General features: G+C 36.1%; 1 protein-coding gene across 6 annotated transcripts; it reads right to left on the bottom strand.

Moving 5' to 3' along the window:
• Positions 1 to 96: 96 nt before the first annotated feature.
• Positions 97 to 20,671, bottom strand: st14a (ST14 transmembrane serine protease matriptase a). 6 transcript variants are annotated; one of them, XM_058751679.1, is made up of 20 exons: positions 20,558 to 20,671; positions 19,928 to 20,031; positions 15,491 to 15,650; positions 15,256 to 15,386; positions 15,099 to 15,169; positions 12,894 to 13,054; positions 12,306 to 12,338; positions 11,070 to 11,304; positions 10,837 to 10,979; positions 10,618 to 10,721; positions 10,431 to 10,531; positions 7,910 to 8,046; positions 7,645 to 7,749; positions 7,429 to 7,536; positions 6,440 to 6,556; positions 6,206 to 6,319; positions 5,927 to 6,110; positions 4,489 to 4,757; positions 3,182 to 3,318; positions 97 to 1,312 (listed from the first exon to the last, which is right to left on the bottom strand). In XM_058751679.1, exons 2-20 carry the CDS (start codon positions 19,970 to 19,972, stop codon positions 1,154 to 1,156), a joined length of 2,514 nt encoding a protein of 837 aa, XP_058607662.1. In that variant the 5' UTR covers positions 19,973 to 20,031; positions 20,558 to 20,671; the 3' UTR covers positions 97 to 1,153. The 6 variants fall into 6 exon arrangements, with proteins under 6 accessions (XP_058607662.1, XP_058607667.1, XP_058607665.1 ...); XM_058751684.1 differs by having other exon boundaries at positions 19,928 to 20,034; positions 20,558 to 20,573; XM_058751682.1 differs by lacking the exon at positions 20,558 to 20,671 and adding an exon at positions 20,260 to 20,534 and having other exon boundaries at positions 19,928 to 20,034.

Genomic DNA, 20,671 nt, shown 5'->3' with positions numbered 1-20,671 from the left:
CTACAGCAACAGCTCAAACATTCTGCGTATTGAAATGCAATCCTACATTAAAAACAACAAATACTGTGGATGAAAAAGTACGTGGAATACAAAGAAGCTTTTTAATTTTCTTTTAATATAAATATACAGTTTTATGACCTCACAACTAACTGAAATACCGTAAAGAAGATTAATTTTGTACAAAAAATAAAACAAAAAAATCACCTCACATACCACAGGATAATTTAAATAACTAGGGAAAACAAGCATAATTTTGGTCAAACTTGGTGAAATTGGAAGTTTAAGGAAATGGATAATTTAATAAATGAAGTAAAAGTCCATTCACAGGTGTGTAATTCTTGACCAACTGCATTGTTCAACACTATTAACAATAAAATGACAGACTGGGTATACTATTGACTGACAACATCTGAAATCACTGCAAGTCTGTATTTGAAGTTTTCAAACAATCTCCTATAAGCAGAAAATGAATGGAATTTGTACTTCTAGAATCAATTTGTTGCACTCTTTTAGTAAGCATTACACAACTTTCACACTGTATTAATCATATACACATTTTATTTATGAAAGGTTGCTAAATTGTTAAATCATGGTGCATGAAACTAAATGTATTTTTAGTGTTAAATGTAATCCCTGAATCACATTTAAAGCACTCCAGACTCTTAATGTGAGTGCTTTCAAGTGTTTCCATGTGTAACTCAAACTTTAAAATCACATCACATACATTTTGCACAGAAGTCATGAAAAGACTTGAGATGTACACATTTAAGTATGCAAGTCTGACCCTAGAAATACACACTCCTTGAACCAAAGAAAACTGAAGGTACAGACCAAAATAAAACTAAATCATTCACATTCAAAAAATAAAAGCTTCACATTAAGAATGTAGCCACTAAAAACCACAAAACCGTTAAAAGGAGAAAATAAGACATTTATTTACATATCTTTAGACAGAATAAAACCCTCATACCGCTCTCCTCTTAAAATATACAAATATATAAAACAATTGTTAGACAAATCAGGTCAAAAGTCCATCCCTCTCTTCAGCCAGGCTATGCTGGGTTATTCCACATATGTTATTATAACATTTGCAACCTGAGAAAACAAAACAGCTCATAAAGCTTCTCACAGTTCATTATAATCTTCGAGCAACTTATACTCCTGTCTTCTCCTTGATCCAGGCCCTGAATTTTGGCACGTTTGTGTAGATGCCTGGCTTGTTTCTGCGAGCACAACCGTCACCCCAGCTCACCACTCCAGCCAGGAACATACGATCATTTGTAAACAAGGACATAGGGCCGCCAGAATCACCCTGAGTGAAGAAAAAGGTGTTATTTAGATGGAGAATACTAACAGGTGAGCAAACAAAGAAAAATAAAGAGAAACAGTTAAATAAAATGGCAATTAAATTAGGGACAGGGGCAGATCACAGAATAAGATATAAATGTTAGCAGTGTTTCATGCACTACTTTTCAGCCGCGGTGAAGACAGCGTAACGGAAAATAATGGCAAAAAACAAGTCTTTCACAAAACTGTGCATGATGGTTGCACGCACACGCAGCGCGCCCAGCGTAGTCGGCTTCATTAACAAATGACTCTTATGAACCGTTCTTTTGAGTCTAAAACACAAAGCGCAGCCCATTCACTGACAAATTGTTTTCTACAATAGAATGCTAGAATATTGATAGTTTGTTCTGGATGATTACAGACATTCCCACATCTGGTAATAACAGAAAATCAAACATTGTTTTCAAAACTGATGCTTTGATATTACTGTATTTCTTTCGAATGTTAGGAAAAAGGAAATTCAAAAGTGTTACTCTTAAACTTGCACTAAAACGTGATTTATACCATCTAAGTAGCCTATGTAATATTAATAGAACCGCATGTCTTCTTTAATGATACAAGCTCAGAAACATTTATAACCTGTTGAAGTTTTTTATATTGTGTATTGGTGCCATGATGGATATTGAAATGGTGTTATTTATTTTTCATTTTAAACAGTATAGATCAGGCATCCTCAAATCTGGCCCACTCCTGCAGAGTTTAGCTCTAACCCTAATCAAACACACCTGAGCATGCTAATATGTCTTCAAGATCATTAGAAAATCACAGGTAGGTGAGTTTGATCAGGGTTGGCGCTAAACTCTGCAGCAGATTGGCCCTCCAGGGAAAGATTTGAGGAACCCTGGTATAGATGATTACTTAATGGTAATGCAATATTAACACAACTGTGCATGTCAGACAATAAATCCCCAAAAACTATGCATTGGGGCTTGATTTGGTGTTGCCACCCCTCATAGACCCCATGCCACCCTAAAAATTATTTTCTAGATCCGCCCCTGATTAGGGACGCCCAATATTAAAATTCTGACTGATACCAAAAAGCAGATAATAACTGTTATTTTATGATAAATAACCAATAAATGGCTGATATTAAAAGTCTATATTATTTTGTCTAAATAAATTTAAAATTTGCCTGTATAAACAAAAATCTATTGTTGCTAAATGCTACAGGAATGTACTGGTATTAAAATTCTGGCTAATAGCAAAAAGCTCATACCGGTAATTCATTTTCCTTTTATGGTCAATAACCAATAATAGGCAGATATTAAAAGTCAATATTATTTTGTCTAAATTAACTAAACATTAAACCGTATAAACAAAAATCTATCATTTTAAATGCTACAGGAGTGAGCTAACATTCTGGTTAATACCAAAATTAATTACAACAACAATAATATTGTATGATAACTGACAAATGGCCAATTTTAAATTCAATACTACTTGAAAAAAATAAAACTATAAAGTAAAACACAAACATTTTAAAATGCCTCAACTGAATTTTGGCATTGCATCACTATCATGCACAATATGAAAAATCGATATTCATTTTGAGAAGATTACATTTAACGGTGTTATTAAAATATAAGTAATTTTAAAGGTGATTTTAAGGGAGCATGGTAAAAGAGATCTAAATCTAAAAACATGGAAAATTAGCATTAACAAGTGAATATCCAATGTCGGCCAAAACTGATATTGTAATAAATAAATAATCTCTAATACTGATCACAGAAATAAAAATATACATGCTTTGAAAAGAAAAATCATGAGCACTTGTATGTTTAAAGCACTTAAAGTGTGCTTCTGCTCCAGTGATCAACAGACTTCTGAAACCCACCTGGCAAGCATCCACTCCTCCTGTGAGAATGCCAGCACACGTCATGCGAGATGTGATCTGTCCACCCATTAGTTCATTACACACCGTGCCGTTGATGACGCGAACATTCGCTTTCTGCAGCACAGGTGCTCCAGCGCCTGAAATAAACACACACACAAATCAAACACCAAGTTACTGAATGGTTTTAGTTACAATATTTCTAAATCTTTAGCCCTATTCGGACGGGACTAGTTTTCTAAACTACGTTTGAGTTTCGATTCTTATCACCTGTTGGGACTAACATCTCCGTGTTTATTACAGAGGTGGGAGGGGCTGTTTTGTACATCTGGGCGTTTCAGAGGTCACGCGCTCACACGTCTGTATGCGTGCATTGCGTATAGTCATTCGGATTGATTACCATTAGTATAACAGTTTTACTACAAATACCATGGTGAAGATAAATGGCTAGTATAGCAAAACCATGTTAATGTGTGGTTGCTTTAGTTTTACTTTAGTTATTTATTTGTAGTAAACCCGTGTTTAATTTTCATAAAGGTGCATATGGAATTAAAACATTATGTAATTGAGTGCAGAAATGAACGAGAGTAATTTTACCTGACTCTGATATTACAATAGCCAGTCTTAACGGTTTACGTGATCTGGCTCTTGATTTTATTATTGTTTTTTTTTTTATTTCTTTGCTGGGAGGCAAATATATCAAACATGAGCGTGGTAAGAGTGTCTACGGTAATTCACGTTGGCCAAAACACACAAGGAAACGTTGTGAAAAAATATCACCAGCAATCACAGACGTCGCATTCGAAAGGGATTAGTTTTCTCAGAGGATCACTGAGTTTGCTGAAAAACAGTGGGTCATTTACTCTGGAATTATTATAGAGGTTGTGTGAGGAAAAAAAACAGACGTGGCAGATTCGGACGGGATTAAAAATCACCAACTATGGCTGTGAAACACACAGTTCTCTAACGACCCCCTGTAAAACTAGTCCCGTCCGAATAGGGCTAAATAGGGCTTTTGTTAACATTAGTTAGCAAGAATACAACTATTTATTGTTAGTTCAGGTTCACTCAAGTCTAATACATAATATACAACTTTCTGTTTTTATAGTGTATTAGTAAATATCAAAATCAGCTAACTAATAACAAAGATTAATAAATGCTTGAGCAGTATTTTTCATTGTTAGGTTACGTTAACTAATGCAGTAAACTAATGTTAACAAATGGAACTTTATTGTAAAGTGTAACTGATACGAATTTTTGACCTCGGGCTGAAATATGTCAGGCTTTGTGTGTGTAGCACTTTCACTGACCCCCTTCTCTAGTGGCACCCCAGCCGCTGATAGTGACCGTTTCACCAGCGGGGAAGACGTCAGTGGCAGCGGGCAAGCAAATGGTTTGAATGGTCGCACTGAAGGTCACAGGTAAGTCCAGCTCCATCAGAGCGATGTCATTGTCATAGGTGTAGGCGTTGTAATATGGGTGAGGAATGATTTGTTTTAGGTATCTCTTTGTTGCCAGCTGTTTCTCTTTTTGTCTGTGGAGACCCAAGTATGCTTCCCATGTTCCCGGCTGAGCATATCTGTGAATTCATTAGACGTACAGACATGAATGTTTTCTCTGCCATACTAAATGTCTTGAGTTAGAAAACCAATGTAACTGATCGATGTAAGTTTAAGAGTGTACTGTTTATATTAAAGCTACACTATGTAACTCTTTTTTTTTAAATTTCTGCTCTGATAAGATGTCCTGTATCTGTGTATAGCAGTGTGCTAACCCACAAACAAAACAATGTTTTACACAGGACACATACAGTTTTATTTTTTAACAGCTAGAGGGCCAAGTTACATAGTGTAGCTTTAATATATGGTCTTATTTTCAATCCAATTGGCAATATACCAAACCAAGATAATAGAACTTCTCAGAACTTTAACACAAAGACATTCACTTTTTACATTACCATTTCTAAAGACAACTCTTCTGCTCACCAAGGTTACATTTATTTGAAGGAAAACAGTAAAAATAATAAAATTGTGATATTTTACCATGGACATGATAATAAAATGTATTCTGTATTTGCATTTTTTTTTTTGTAATTTATTCCTATGATGACAAAACTGAGTTTTCAGTGTCAGAAATCATTCTAATATGCTGATTTGCTGCTCAAGAAACTTTTCTCATTATTATCAATGTTGAAAACATTTTTGTGGAAATCATGATATACTACCATTCAAACGTTTGGGGTAAGATTTAAAGATTTAAAAAAAAGAGAGAGATTCATAAGATTTCTATTTCAAATAAATGTTGTTCATTGAACTTTCTAAATCAAAGAATTCTGAAAAAAAGTATTGTTTTTATATATAAAAAAAATAAATAAAAAAAGCTTTCACTGACAATAAAAACAACCATTATTAACTGAGCACCATTAATAACAGATAACAACGGAGCATGATTTCTGAAGGATCATTGAAGATTGTAGTAATGATGATGCTGAAAATTCAGCTTTGATCTCAGCAATAAATGACATTTTAAAATATATTCAAATAGTTAACAATTATTGTAAATTTGAATAACATTTTACTGTATTTATAATTAAATAAATGCAGCCTTGGTGACTTTTTTCAAAACATTAAAAAAAAAAAGTTTTTGTGAAAAAGTGGTTTTTGAGGCCAGAAATGTTTAGTTAATGGTGTAGTTTCTCAAGTGAAAGCACAGATTAAAGAAAGAAAAAGAAACAAACAGAACATTTACTTGATTTTGGCATCGTCTTGTACACAGTGGGCAGCCGTCACAAGCCATCGGTCACTGATGACTGATGCACCGCAAACATGTGCTGTGTTTTTAACGTGCAGGCTGACCTGCCATGGGAACTCGCCCACATCTGCTTCCTGCCCACCCACAATTCGAGACTTTGAGTAAGCCTTCTTGCCACAGTCTAGAGGAGAAAGAAAGAGCGAGAGATAGAAATCAACATTAAACAATGCAGGATGCGTGTTGAAGAATAGATGCGAGGAAGCAGATGCCACACACCGCAGTTGGATTCATCCGAGTTGTCGCCACAGTCATCTTGTCCATCACACATAGGTTTCAGTTTGGTGATGCATTTGCCATTACTGCAGGCAAATGTTGAGGCTTGACAAATGTCTGTAAGGCAGAAAGACAAGCAATTATAGAATTCTCTGAATATTTTCAAATACAATAAACAACAAAACTAACACTAAAAGAAATAAACAAGCTTGTATTATTCTTTATCTGACATATCACCTCCTCTTGTACAGCCTTCTTCATCTGAGCCGTCTTTACAGTCAGGATTCCCGTCACACTTCAGCTTCTCTGAGACACACTGATCGTTCTTGCATTTAAATTCTCCAATCTTGCATCCTGCCAGAGAAGAGGGGAACTATTATTATTATTATTTTTTAAGATGAACATTTACTTGATGGAGGCTACTTAGGTTTACTTGATTATCCATTCAGCATTTTTAGAAAAATCCAGTTAAAATGTGAGTATTAAATATGATACATTAGGCTTTTGAAGAATGTTTATCCCTCAGTCATCACTGTTTTGTATTGTGTTATGTTTTGCCCCCCCACAACAAAAAAAACAAGCATTTAAATCATCTAAGACATATTATTGGGAGACTTTACACAAGTAGTTGATTACACTGTTATAAAGTTCTCATTGATTTACAAGATATCTGAATTTCATTTTTGAAATTTAAATATCAGCAACTGCACCAAACTGCATTTTGCTCATTTTGTGACTCTGAATAAAACTGATGTGTTTTTTCTTCCAAGCTCCATATTCTCCTATATAATACTACTGTATATGATCCATAAAAGCTTTTATCTAACTATTATTTCATATGACAGACTTTACATGGTTAACTAACATTACTGCATTATTAAAACAGGTAATTGAGAACTGAAATGGCATAATTGTATTGTTAACCAATTTCAAATTTTATATGCTTTATATATTCTCCATGGTCCCCCTGATTAAACTACAAATCTAAGTGAATAAAATACTGATTTCTTGGTAGAAATAGTGATGAATATTTTAAAAAGCCTGTAAATAATACATCTACGCTGTATTACAGTATATATTGAATGTTACAGAAACAATAAATTTACCTAGGTATTCATCCCTTTTCCCGATATTGTCCGTGGAGGCAGTATTTCTCACATTAAATGCAAATAGAGGGTAAATTGAAAGAAAAGACAGAGAGAAAGGAAAGGGAAAAAGTGTCCTACCACAGTTAAGCTCATCGGTGTCATCTCCACAGTCATTTACGCTATCACACCGCCAGAACATCGGCTTACAGAACCCGTTTCTGCACTGGATCATGCTGGCGTCACATTCTGAAATCCACATTCAAACTCTGCATATCTGAACTCGAATTCATATTCAGAGAGCAAGTGTGCAATTCGGTGTGTGTGAATTTAAGACAATGTTCACTGCGCACTTACTGCAATTCTTCTCGTCTGTGCTGTCACCACAATCGTTCCAGCCGTCGCAGCGCACGGATAGGCTTACACAGCGTTTGTTGTCACACTGGAACTGGTCCGGGCAAGCTGAGAGATTCAGAAACTAAACTTACTTTTAATGTTCAAGCTGACATCACTGGCATTAATTAGTCTATTTTTTCCACCTTAGGCCAGGCTGCTACTACAATAGTGAAAGACCCATTTTTGCTAGTTTTTACTTATTAACCATTTTTATGTCTTTACTTACGGTCAGAGGGCTCAAAGACCTCATAAGTGGCGCTAAAACCTCGATCTACTTGTGATGAATCCGATTTGAACACAACTGTCACCTTGTTACTGTTGACTGGAACCATGGTATTAGCAGGCTGCTGCCCACACAATGTGCTGCAAAGAAACAAACAAGCATGTGTGTATGAAACATCCAACTAAATGATTACAAGCACTGGTGGTTCAAGATCTAGGATGGGGAATTTAAAGGTTGCAAACCTTTATTTAAAGGTTTCAAACCTTTATTAAGTGATATTAAATTAAAACAACAGTTCAATAAACAATAAGTTAATATTAAGTGACATACATTGTATGACTTTAACAATATTGCCTAACTTTGCTCTATTTCTTCAACAAAAATAGTTTCAAACAGTCACAGCTGAGCCGATGCGCATCTCCAAGCGGCGTTTCGTTTATGAATGAACCTGCGTTTTTAAATGAATATAGTGAGTCAATGATTCAATTACCCATTCATAAAGACACTTGATTTGTTCTTGAATGAATCAGCCGTTCAAATGAATCAACTGAATGAATGATTCAGTGATAAAATCAGTGACTTACCGCTACCTGCTGGCAGTTTTATTTTTAAAGTGTTATTTCAGTTATTTAAATCATTTCAATCAAACAATAGTTCTGTATTCAAAATTTTATATTTAAAAATTAAATCTCACAACATTGTTATGAATTTAAAACATCCATGCCACCTCTGAGCCTCTGTAAATGTCTGTAAATTTACCTACATGCCACTTTTGTGTTCTTCTGTGCCACCTTTGTAGTGGAAACTAATTTTGTTAATACTGATTTCTTTTGATTGGTAACTTATTCTTCTTATTCTACCTGTTCTTATTTTTTTTTATTAGAAATTTTGGAAAAGCTTATAAATATAGATTTTAGAATTTTACATAAAGACATAATTGAATGTGGCTTTAAATGTGGTCACCCTAGGGCACTACACTTTGTTAATCCGGGCCTGAATCGCTCTGATGAGTTCCTGTTTTTATGAAGCCCCTCCCTCAGAAATACATGGTGGGCTCAGATTGGTAAACTGGCCCAGTGTGTTGTGATTGGCTAAACCACCTCTAGTGCGCCTCTAAACATCACGCCCCTCACCTCAGCGGCATGTGCTCCGGTTGTATTGTAAACAATGGCGTCGTCAATATTGCTTATCAATTTGAGCCCGACTGAGACGCAAAGGATAGTGAAGAGGATTGCGCAGAACCTGTGCAGGCACACGGCTCTTAATGGTATGTTTTTTGTTTGTTATTGTCTCATACTTTTAGATACGCTGTTATTTGTAAATGCTACTGCTTATGTTAGCTTTTAATATATGGTTTTATCCTGATGTTTTGCCCCCCCCCACAAAAAAAAAAAAAACAAGCATTTAAATCATCTAACTAAGACATATTATTGGGAGACTTTACACAAGTAGTTGATTACACTGTTATAAAGTTCTCATTGAGAACTTTGTAACAGTGTAACTTATAGCGCTTTTCCACTGCATGGTACGGCACGGTACGGTTCAGTACGGCTCACTTTTGGGGGGTTTTCCACTGGGAACAGTACCTGGTACCCGGTACTTTTTTTAGTACCACCTCGGCCGAGGTTCCAAGCGAACCGTACCGTTACCAAAACGTGACGTGTAAACTCTGCTGATCACTGATTGGCCGGAGAAAATAGTCACTGCCTGCTTCATTGAACTTGCGGCACGAGACACAACAGACCCGCTAGATTTAAATCAGCACAGCCAGCGAAGGATTGAACACAACTGTTTTGAATGAGCGCACCTTTCTTTTAACAACCAAAAAATGGCTGTTTCGTTGTCTGTTGAGGAAGTACAGACTGTCCTCTCGTTGATAGCCGACGAGCAGATCCAGCGAGAGCTTGATGGAGCAACGCAGAATTAAAATGTTTTTCAGGAGTCACGGCAGTAGAGGCGGCGCAACTATAACGACACGTGAATAATCCCACCCACTTTAAAGCGGTACTAAACTGCGGTGGAAACGCAAACCGAGCCGAACTGAGCCGTGCCGTGCTGTTCTGAACTGTGCCGAGCTGAGTCGTACCACGCAGTGGAAAAGCGCCATTTGTAACTTTGTAGCATGTTTCCAGGGGCGGGGTTTATCAGGGTTTGTGACGTCACAAACCCGGGAAGTAAGTCGTTGTAGTCCCTACGAGCCGTTTTTTGTATGCATTAAACTGCCATAATTTGAAAAGATATCTCCGTTTGCATTGAACTTTTGGCGTCGTAACTTTGCAGATATTGTTTATTCTTAAACAGCAACATTACACACTAACTAAAGTTAAAAAAGTGAAATCGCAATCAACCACCCATTTAATCCATTGGGAATTTTTTTCTTGTTTCATTGAAAAGTCCAATGCTGTCATAGGCTTTATCAGCACTTTTGGAGGAACATCACCCAGCAAATCGGACTTAAGGACCAGAACTAACTGTTGTACACGAGTCAATTCTGTGAAATGTCTAAAAGTTTTAAATTACTGACCTTTTACCAACAATCTGCACATTATCTTCAGGGCAATTCGGACTCCCTGTAGAAACCATAAACTTTGGAAACTTCAACTTGATGAATTTACCATCAGGAACCTTTAACAACAGAGATGGATATAACACTGTTAAAAAAGTGGTTCAACATGACATTAACTGGTTCAAAATGCTTTTCTCAGTCTTACCTCGATGTCCCACTGACATGTGGTGCTGGCTGGGTAATAACTGGGAAAGTTGGGTGACGTAAAAATACCAGAGGATCCACTCAGTTTACCACCACATGCAATTTCTGTTAAAAGGGGATAACCGTTGAGAGAGATGAATCAAAATTTCAGAGTAAAGCATTCTATACTATTAATCAGTAAAGTTATGTTTTTGTTCAGCCAGCCAGGATTCATTTTTACCAGGGCTCTCTCGACTGATCTGAGTGACACGGGCTCTGAAACCAGGAAAATTCTCTTCTTCATTGGTTACAAAGGTGACCAGCATAACATTCCGGGACGAGATGAAGGTTAAGGGATTACTGGGAGAATAAAAGCCACACTTCCTGTTTAAGAGAGAAAGAAACTTGCATTAAAATTTCTTACAGTTGCATATAAAGCCACCAGATGGTGCTACATCCACAAACACAACTCACTCTGCCATAAGGTATTTGTCCATGGCGACCAATGAGTCATACACTCTCACAAAGTCATTTGAACAGTTTTTTTCCAGGTTGAAGGTGTCAAAAGACAACTTCAGCACGTGGCCTGGATCTCCCCGAAGCTGCCACTGCACAAAGGAGTTTGGAGTATAAGGTTGGTCAGGGAAACCCGGTGATTTAACGATCTCTTCAGCAGAACTCCTGGCGTGCTGAGCAAATCTTGTACTTGCTGGACATACAGAAAACAAAAGGTTAATCTTACACATTTATTATTGGATACATGGTATATTAATAAGTTAATGAATGTGCTTAGGGAATACAGTCCTGTTCCAAAACCTACTGAACTTTGGTCCCTAGTGATTTCCACTATGTGGCAAGAAAATGCGGCATTCAGTCATAAAAGTGGAATTTACTGTATATTTGGCAATATGAGAGTTCCCCTTATGAGTATTTCAGCATTTCATTTGATAAAACTACCATCAGATACACAAAAAATTTAACCTGAAGAAATGACAGAAATCTATTTCTATTGTGTGACAGAATTGAGTTTCCAAAGTAATAACAACAATAATGCAGTTTATTTATTAAGGAATATTACAATTTCTCAATGATGTTTTACTTTAAACAGTAATCCTGTCCGCCAGCAAAAAGGAACTGTTCAAATTTTATTCGATAACATTTTAACAGATTAATTCCATTGTTAAAGTTGTGTGCATTTATTTGATTACCAGAGTTTTTGATGATAAATTTGTATTAAATAAATAAATTAAAACACAGAATATAAAAAAATTCAAATCAACAACACAATTTCTGAAAAATTAAACATTTCATATGGCACTATTATTATTCATTTTAATACATTATTAAATAGTTTTATAAATTCAACAAGTAATTTTTTTAATTTAATTAAACTATTTAAATGGAATCCATATAAATGAAAACGGAAACACAGAATTTAGGAATGAATAAAACAGAATTTTGGAAAAAACTAGATGGATTCATAGGACTATGAACTCCTTTGATGTCTACTGCCTTGCTGCAGTTCATTATGGGATTGCTGATGCTGCCTTAAATTTGCAAAAATAAGGTATCTTAGCATAATTAGGTTACCTTTTGAAACAGCCTTAGTTAGGAGTGCATCTTTGATATCTTTAATTGCTTTCTATGGAGGCAGCTCACTAGGTTTTGGAAAAGAGAGTATATGACAGACATAAGTAATGCATTACTCACTCCTGGCTTTTGAGAACAGACGTGTGTCCAGAGCTGTAAATGAAAGATTGACAGTTATAATAAATCTGTCAGGCTGAAAACATCAATCTGTGCTTCAGTATCATGGGAATTCACATATTCTATAATATAACAAGCAATCTAGAGATCGGTATCTAGGTGAATCTCACAAAACCTGTCAAGAACCAGGTCACATTTCACCCCACAATCACAAGAAAAAAAATGAAATTGCTTAAGAAACCCATTTTTAGGACATTTTTTCATGATAATTAATCACCCCCAAATAATGATCTATTATTTAAAGAATATTTATACATCTGATTACTATTGTACTACTTGTAAAGTTTGTAAATTTGTTTCTTTAATCAAGATTCAATAATTAAATATATAACCAAGAAATGTCAACACTAAGCGGAGTGACCTGGAAGGCATCCGAACACGGCGGCGCCATCAAGATAATCCAAAGTTTCTTAATGCAAAAGTCTCTTTATCCAAAGTTTATTTATGCAAATTATAATTTTTCATTTAGATTTTATAGAAAAATATGACCTAGACATGTTTTAATGAGATCCATCAATCCAAAAGTATTACCTGAAGACACAACGTGATCAAAGACCAGGGGACCTTGTTGAACTCTGCGAATTTTGTTGCTATACATTTCACTTAAGCTGCTCACAGCCCGATCCACTGCTGCATCCTTTCCCACTGGAACAGCAAACTCTGACTCATAGTAAGCTATTACACTGCCCTCACTGCAGAAAGCCAGACAGACAGATTGAGATTAAAATTGCTGAAAAGGTACTCGGCATCAGGCAATCTAGGATGTAGATGAGTTTGTTTCTTCAGCGGAACAGATTTGGAGAAATGTAGCATTACATCACTTGCTCACCAATGGATCCTCTGCAGTGAATGGGTGCCGTCAGAATTCAAACAGCTGATAAATCATCACAATAATTCACACGTAATCCACATGACTCCAGTCCATCAGTGGATTTTGATGTGCGAGGTAAACGGGGGATAGAATTTGTATTAATTTTTTTTTAACCAGAGGAAGCATTATGATGTATTATGGACAAACTTACGGATTATGAACAAACATCTTATCACTTCACAAGACACTGACAGACTGGAGTGGCGTGGATTACTTGTGGATTATTGTGATGTTTTTAAAGGGGTGGTTTACTGCGATTTCACTTTTTTCATTTTAAATAGTGTGTAATGTTGCTGTTGGTGCATGAACAGTATCTTCAAAGTTGCTGCGCTGAAAGTTCAAGTAAGCGGAGATATCGTCTTTTAAAAACCAGGAAGTTTAATGCCTACAAAAACGATTCAAATGGGACTACAACGAGATACTTCCCGGGTTGCATACGTACAAAACCCATAAATTTGCATCAACCCCTCCCTCCGGAACATGCAAAAGAGGGGGCAAGGCCATGTTCTGCGGCTTTGTCGAAGAGGAAGAGTTATAGTGGAGAGTTGTAGCCGTGGCGTCGAAACGGTGTTATTTTCACCCAGCTGTCAGGTCTTCTGTGTTCAGGCTTCCCACGGACGCTGTAGTTCGTCAACAATGGTTAAAATTTATGTTTGATTATGTTCCTGACAATTACAAGCTAATTAATTTAGCTCTCTGTGCTGCGCATTTTACAGAAGACAGCTTCCAGAATCTACACGAGTTCAATGCCGGATTCACACAGAAACTATTACTAAAACATGGAGCAGTTCCAACTTTAAAACCAGAGGCAGCGGTTGTTGGGCCACAACCTGTAAGTAAGATTTCATAATTTTAAATGTATTTGCATGTATAATTTCAGACGTAATGTTTTAGTTTTATCAAGGACGTAAACAAATGCCAACACTGGCTTTAGTAGCCAGTTAGTTACATGCTATTTCGTGTGTCTTTGACAAACGCGTACAAACATTTTGGACCCGAATTTGTAATTATGTACTAATTTTGTAAATGTATTTTCCATGTATACTTTATGACGTAATTTTTCGATTTGATCAAGAACGTAAACACAAGCCAACGCTGTTTGGTTAGTAGCCAGTTAGTTCGATGCTATTTTGTGTGTATAAGACAAACGTGTACAAACTTCAAAAAATTATATGTAATCACAACAGCAAACTTCATTCAGAAATGTTTTGTAAGAGCCGTGCTTGCAGAAGTTTTGCTTGACTCTCTTCATTACCGCTTTCTGGGTCTGATTCTGGCTCAAACTGATACGGCAATATTGACACCATTATTTACATTTGACCGCAGCACATGCGACTGTCGCCCGTGAAGGTAATGGGCGTGAAGTTTCCGGACAATGTGCAGTACGCAGTTTAGCCAATCACAACACACTGGCCCAACTAACCAATCTGAGCCCATCGCCTGTTTCTGAGGGAGTGGTTTCAGAGAATCAGGAAGTCAACCGGTCGTTCAAATGACAGAGGAGAAAGCGGCTTACAATAAAGGTGAAATATATGAAAAATAAGGCGTTTTTTAACAAACGAAACACGAAGACATGTTATATTGCACCCCATAAACGCAATCAAGCAAAGAAAAAAAGCAGTAAACCACCCCTTTAATAAACTGTTTGGACTCTCATTCTGACGGCACCCATTCAATGCAAAGGATCCACTGGTGAGCAAATTTTTCCAAATCTGTTTCGATGAAAGAACAAATTCAACTACATCATGGGTGGCCTGAAGGGGATTCGATTTTCAGCAAAATTATATTTTTGGGTAAACTATGTTTAAAAGTGGGCGCATGACCAAAAAACATTAAAAAATGTGGGCGATCACATGTAAACGTACCTGAAGGCTTGAACTCTGGAAGTAATGTAATATTTTGACATTTCTGGAGACTCTGAGTACATTGATTTCAGCTAAATATGAATAAAAAAAAACTAAATTAAACACTTTTCACTGTCATTACAATGAAAAAACAAATTAGTTTCAATTTGGTTCTCACCTGATCCATGACTTGGTTTGCCAAGTCTTTAAACTCTGTACTGTCCGGGTTTTCATATGCATCCACAAAAACTTGATTTGTTATTCTAAGCGAGCCGGTGTAAATCTTCTGTAATTTCAAATCTTTCCGGACTGCAGACACCAGGGAGACATGAACCAACAAACACACAATCAGCACTATCATGACTGACACCGGTAACAGTGTTATGCCGTCTGTGGCTGCAGTACTGACTTACAGTGGAAATGCCAGACCAGAAGCCCAATGATCAAAGCCAAAACGGCTGCCAAGATCACCAAACCAACAACGATCCCAACTTTCCCAGGGCCCCTCTTCTTCTCCAACTTTTTATTATCCGATGCTGGCAAGAATGTGACAGCTGTGTCCCAGTCCTTGTCCTGAACACAAAAGAGGCAAAACACTTTTTACTCTTCTTTGTAAATTCCAGTGTCTCTGAATTTAACCACATAAAAGTCAGTTTGAAGAAATAAATAGAAAATTGCAGCACATATCCTCAACAGAATAAGACTCTGATTGAGAACGGAAAATACACAGTAAACTGCAGAGCTTTTCTTGACAGAATAAGCACAGATTCATAGACATTATATAAGAGCAGCATAAGAACACTTCCCTAGATGCTCACACTGCTCCACGCAACTTCAAAGTCTACATGGGTTTGTTTTCAGAGAAGGAGAGAGAGGAAGTGTCTCAATTTTTATGAAGCAATGCCATCCATCATAGACACCAACAGTGGGCTGGTTTTAAATTAATTGAGTGGAAAAAGATGCAAAAAGTTCAAATTTTATTCCAAAAAATATGGAGTAATGATGCTGAAAATTCATCTTTGCATCACAGGAATAAATTGCATTTTAAAGTATATTAAAACAGATAACAGTTCTTTCAAACTGTAATAATATTTCACAATATTACTGTATTTCAGTAAATGCAGCCTGTCAAAGTTCAGGAATGAAAAAAAAATTCATATTTGTGTTACATTTTAACAGGGGATTTTATCCATGACGATAAACTGATTGAAGCATGAAAAGTGGACATGACTAGAAAGGAAGTTGTTACAGAAGTGAGGTTGCAGCTGTTAGTAGAAGTATTAAGAATGTAAGCAGCGTTGACTTTAAACCGAGACATCACTCTGGATACACAATCAGTCTGATGATGGAAGTAGAAGGCATAATAGGACATGCTGTTCCATGTGGTTAGAACAATTATAATGAAACCAGTGGTGAAACATCAAAAGCTCACTATGTTTGCAGAACACAATAATTCCTTTTATATTACTAGTCTTAGTATTAACCTTCAATAGTTTTTTTAGAATTGCATTTCAGTAAATACTCTTAATTTGTGTGTAAAATAGTTGTTTAAAATAAATAATAGGACTTTGGGACAAAAGAGTGTTTACACTTGATGTGAATTAAACTATATCAAAAGTTTGGTGTCAGTAAGAGTTTTTAAGTGTTTCTGAAAGAAGTCTCTTGTGCTCACCGAGACTGCATTTATTTGATCAAAAATACAGTAAAAATTGTGAAATATCATTACAATTTAAAATAACAGTTTTCTGTTCAAATATATTTTCAAATGGAATTTAATCCTGTGACGCAAACCTGAATTTTCCAGCAGTATTCCAGTCTTCAGTGTCACATGATCCTGCAGAAATCATTCTAATAAGCTGATTTGGTGGTCAAGAAACATTTCATATTATTATCAATGTTAAAAACAGTTGTGCTGCTTAATATTTTTCATGGAAATTGTGATAGATGTCCTTCACGAACAGTTAAAAATATATTTATTTTTAAAAACATAAAAAAGCCTTAACTGTCAATTTAATGCATCCTTACTAAATAAAAGTATGAATTCCAAAACGGAAGTGTACTTTGCTCACTTCGGAACACTGGCCTACAATTGCCTTTCATAAACGCTGGTTGTCTCAGGTATCTCAGACTGCCGTCACATGACACTGTTCATGACCTATATTCTATTTAATTTGTATCAAAAACTGTGTCAAGACAAAAAGTCCCACCAGAGCTGGAATTCATGGAATAAATGGAAACTTTTATGATACAAAGACTTTACATTTTGCCATCCAATGAAACCAAATATAAACTGCCAGTCCCCAACTAGATTTTCAAGGACATCTAAACAGTTCTATTGTCTGTGTAGTTTTTCTCTTTGCCACTGCATATTTGAGACCACAGATTTAACAATGATAAGGATGTTCTAATTTCAGATAAACTTAAATTCATTTTATTACATTTACAAACTGTCACACATTAACAGTGCTAAGTAACGAGACTAGACTAATCGCTCCTCTTCCAATCAGACCTGCTTTTGGTGTGAACTTAAGACTTTTAAGTCAATGAGCAAAGTCCAGCTGTAAATGAGTGAACTCCACCTGGTTAAGCAGTTGACATTCTATGACGACATGCATGATGCATGAGAAGCAGCTGATCACTGCTGAATAAGTGGGATATCCCCGAGTCATTTTCAGGTTTCATCTGTGGGGGTGTTGTAAAGCTAACTGCCGTAAGCATGTCGTAACAGATCTGTGGAATGCGTGCATCTCTACACACACCACACATACATACAGTAACATGCTTTGGTGTGAATCATTCAACTCGAAACTGATTCACGAAGGCATTGAAACATCACCAAAACCCTTAATCTGCTCATTTAATCAGTAGTGTTGCACACACAACAGAGCACACCTGAATCTACGCAATAGATTGCTATCCTTTATATCTTATAACTCAGTTTTTGTATATTTACCATACATTTATTTCTTACAATAAACACAATTCATAAAACTTGAAACCACACTACGTGCAGGATATTTTGAAGTGGTTCATTTATAAAAACCTTTTGAATGAACCAACATTTTTCCAACACTACATCTGACAGAAAGAGAGATGGCATTATTTTATTATTTTGAAAACATCTGAGCGACTATAAAAACTGCTGAGTAATGCAGTTAAGTTGCGTCACTACTTTTACTTCCCAGCACGTCCAAACTAGTGACAGACCGATATTTGAGATCTGTTAGAGATTTTAAAAACAGCCCTGCCAAAGGGTGAACAATATGTTTTCACATATTATGACTAACATTTGTATTATTTTGAGTAGATATTTTGTAAAAAGGAATATAAATTTTATTTTTGCAATGTAGTGCATGTCTAGTTTGCTACTAGTATAATATATTTGGTATTATATAGGTCAACAGTCACGTAAATCACTGAAAAAATGTTGACGCGGGATTTAAGACAAATTTCACTCAGAAATTGCTAGTAAATTTCACAAATAATTACAAAAATGGCAAGTAACATTGAATTAAAATTAACATCTGAATTACAAAAACTGAAATAGTATTTTATTTTTTGTGTAATAAAAAAATAATACCAATAAATGTAGGCTACTATTTAAAGACAGCAAATGAGACATACACTATGCACATTCCTGTGCGTCTCATTTGCTGTCTTTATATAGTACACTACATTTATTGGCATTGGTCAACGGTCACCTAGTACATAGTGTAAATTGTGTAGGATATACTACAATTTTCACTCACAAATGGCAACTAACATACTAAATGAAGACTGAAATAGTATTTGTTTTTATAAAAACAGTGTACCCTGGATTTTGGTATCCACATTGGCTGCTGAAAAACCCATATCGTTCACCACCACTAACCAAACAATTCACCAGGGGCCTGTTTCATAAAACAAGTTTACCAAATAACCCAAGTTTATTTCCGTTAGTCTGACTTATTGTCAGTTGATTTGGTTCAAAATAAGTCAGACTAACTGAAATAAGCCTGGCTTATTTGGTAAACTTGTTTTATGAAACAGGCCCCAGAAGTGACTGTTTTTAATCCATACTTTAAGACGACAGCTACCTATAATCACCAGAGACATTAACTGCTGCTGTAGACTGGAAGCACTTCATTTAAGGTCTTGTGAATGTCTATTGACACCCTATCCTCACAGACGACAATGAAGCACAGCTAATCCAGTCAGCAGAACGACTTAAACACAATCGTCTATTGATGATCAATAGAAATGAAATCCCCTACACATGCAAACCGATCGAGATGAAAAGAAAAGGAATGAATGTCAGCCGACCACCCCGGCTTGTTCTTACGGAGTTAAAACAGACAGGAAATGATGTCTGTAACATTTTAAACGAATGCGGTCATGGAGTGAAACCTCTTGAGGTGAGAGTGGTGGCACACTTCTAAGTTTGGTAACATAATGTGCAATGTGTCATTCCATCTAATAGTCAACCTACAAGGCTTTTCAGATCAAAATAAAGAAATGAATGTAACTGATTTTCCAACACATTTGGAGGCCTGGAAACCAAACTTTATGATTTCCTGATATTTGCAGGATTTCCATGAGCATGGGACCCTTGATAGTAATAGACATAGGTGGTAGCAATGCAAATACCAACACACTCTTATTTATAGTTTCAAACCTCCAGCCTTTGCAGATCTTGATACCATGCCTTCTACTAAACAGGCTGACACAACAGGGAATGGATTCATGTGATAAAAAATGACCACAGCATAACTTTTAGGACAGATATGTGATATTTCAGTTATCATTACATGTTTAAGGTTGCTTAAAAATATATTAAGTTGTTAATATGGTAAAGGCCGGATGAATCTTACCGAAGAACCGGGAGTGTAACGCATTCCTCCATCCATAGGGTCCATTTCTGAGAGACCACCAGGAGAATAAATATCAACAGACGTTTCTTCTCAAACTTCTACTTCTGCTGACAAAATAAGACGAGTAATTGTGTATTATAAGAAAAAAACAAACAAACAAAAAAAACAGGCTTGTTATTCTCAGACGAAATCAAACAAGTGTGGAAAACAACAACACGCCCATAAAAGTGCACGCGGAACAAAATATAAATTAAAGCGTCCTAAGAAAAACTGTCGAACAAACTAAGACGTGTATGTCTCACAAACTAAATTAGAGGATTAAAATGAAGTACTTTTTATCTTCCGTAGAGAGTGAAGATTGTTTCCTCTACCTGTAAAACGAGAGATATTTCCGGAGATCCGCGTTACAATGGGAGTGACTAACTCAAGCGATACTAGCTCTACAGGTGAGCACTTCCCACAAATAACACTTTAAAACCCAATCTCTAAACTACAAAATAGCCCTAAATACATCAAAGTACGGTGACCATATGCGTTAACATTTTAAAACAACTGTAAGGTATATTATAAGCATAGATGTGACTGTAGAAATTCAGTATCGATATGTGTGGCTGCTACGAAGTGACTCACCTTCGGCGGGCGTGTGCTGTATGTCGGAATCTAGTGTGCTGCCTTCATAGACCGCATGGTTTTCAATCATACTTAAACTGCTTCGGAACGCGCCTATGGGACCCAAAAGACTGT

Source organism: Onychostoma macrolepis, chromosome 18, assembly GCF_012432095.1.
Source record: "Onychostoma macrolepis isolate SWU-2019 chromosome 18, ASM1243209v1, whole genome shotgun sequence".
Taxonomy (NCBI): Eukaryota; Metazoa; Chordata; class Actinopteri; order Cypriniformes; family Cyprinidae; genus Onychostoma; species Onychostoma macrolepis.
This window is presented reverse-complemented; position numbering and strand designations above follow the sequence as displayed.

Coding starts and splice junctions, on each gene's coding strand:
- st14a (XM_058751679.1), bottom strand. CDS start 19,972: ATGGACCCTATGGATGGAGGAATGCGTTACACTCCCGGTTCTTCG. Junction 8,047..10,430: donor GTGCAGATTGTTGGTAAAAG/GTCAGTAATTTA, acceptor GTTTCTTTGCAG/CACATTGTGTGGGCAGCAGC. Junction 3,319..4,488: donor GGGTGCCACTAGAGAAGGGG/GTCAGTGAAAGT, acceptor TGTTTATTTCAG/GCGCTGGAGCACCTGTGCTG.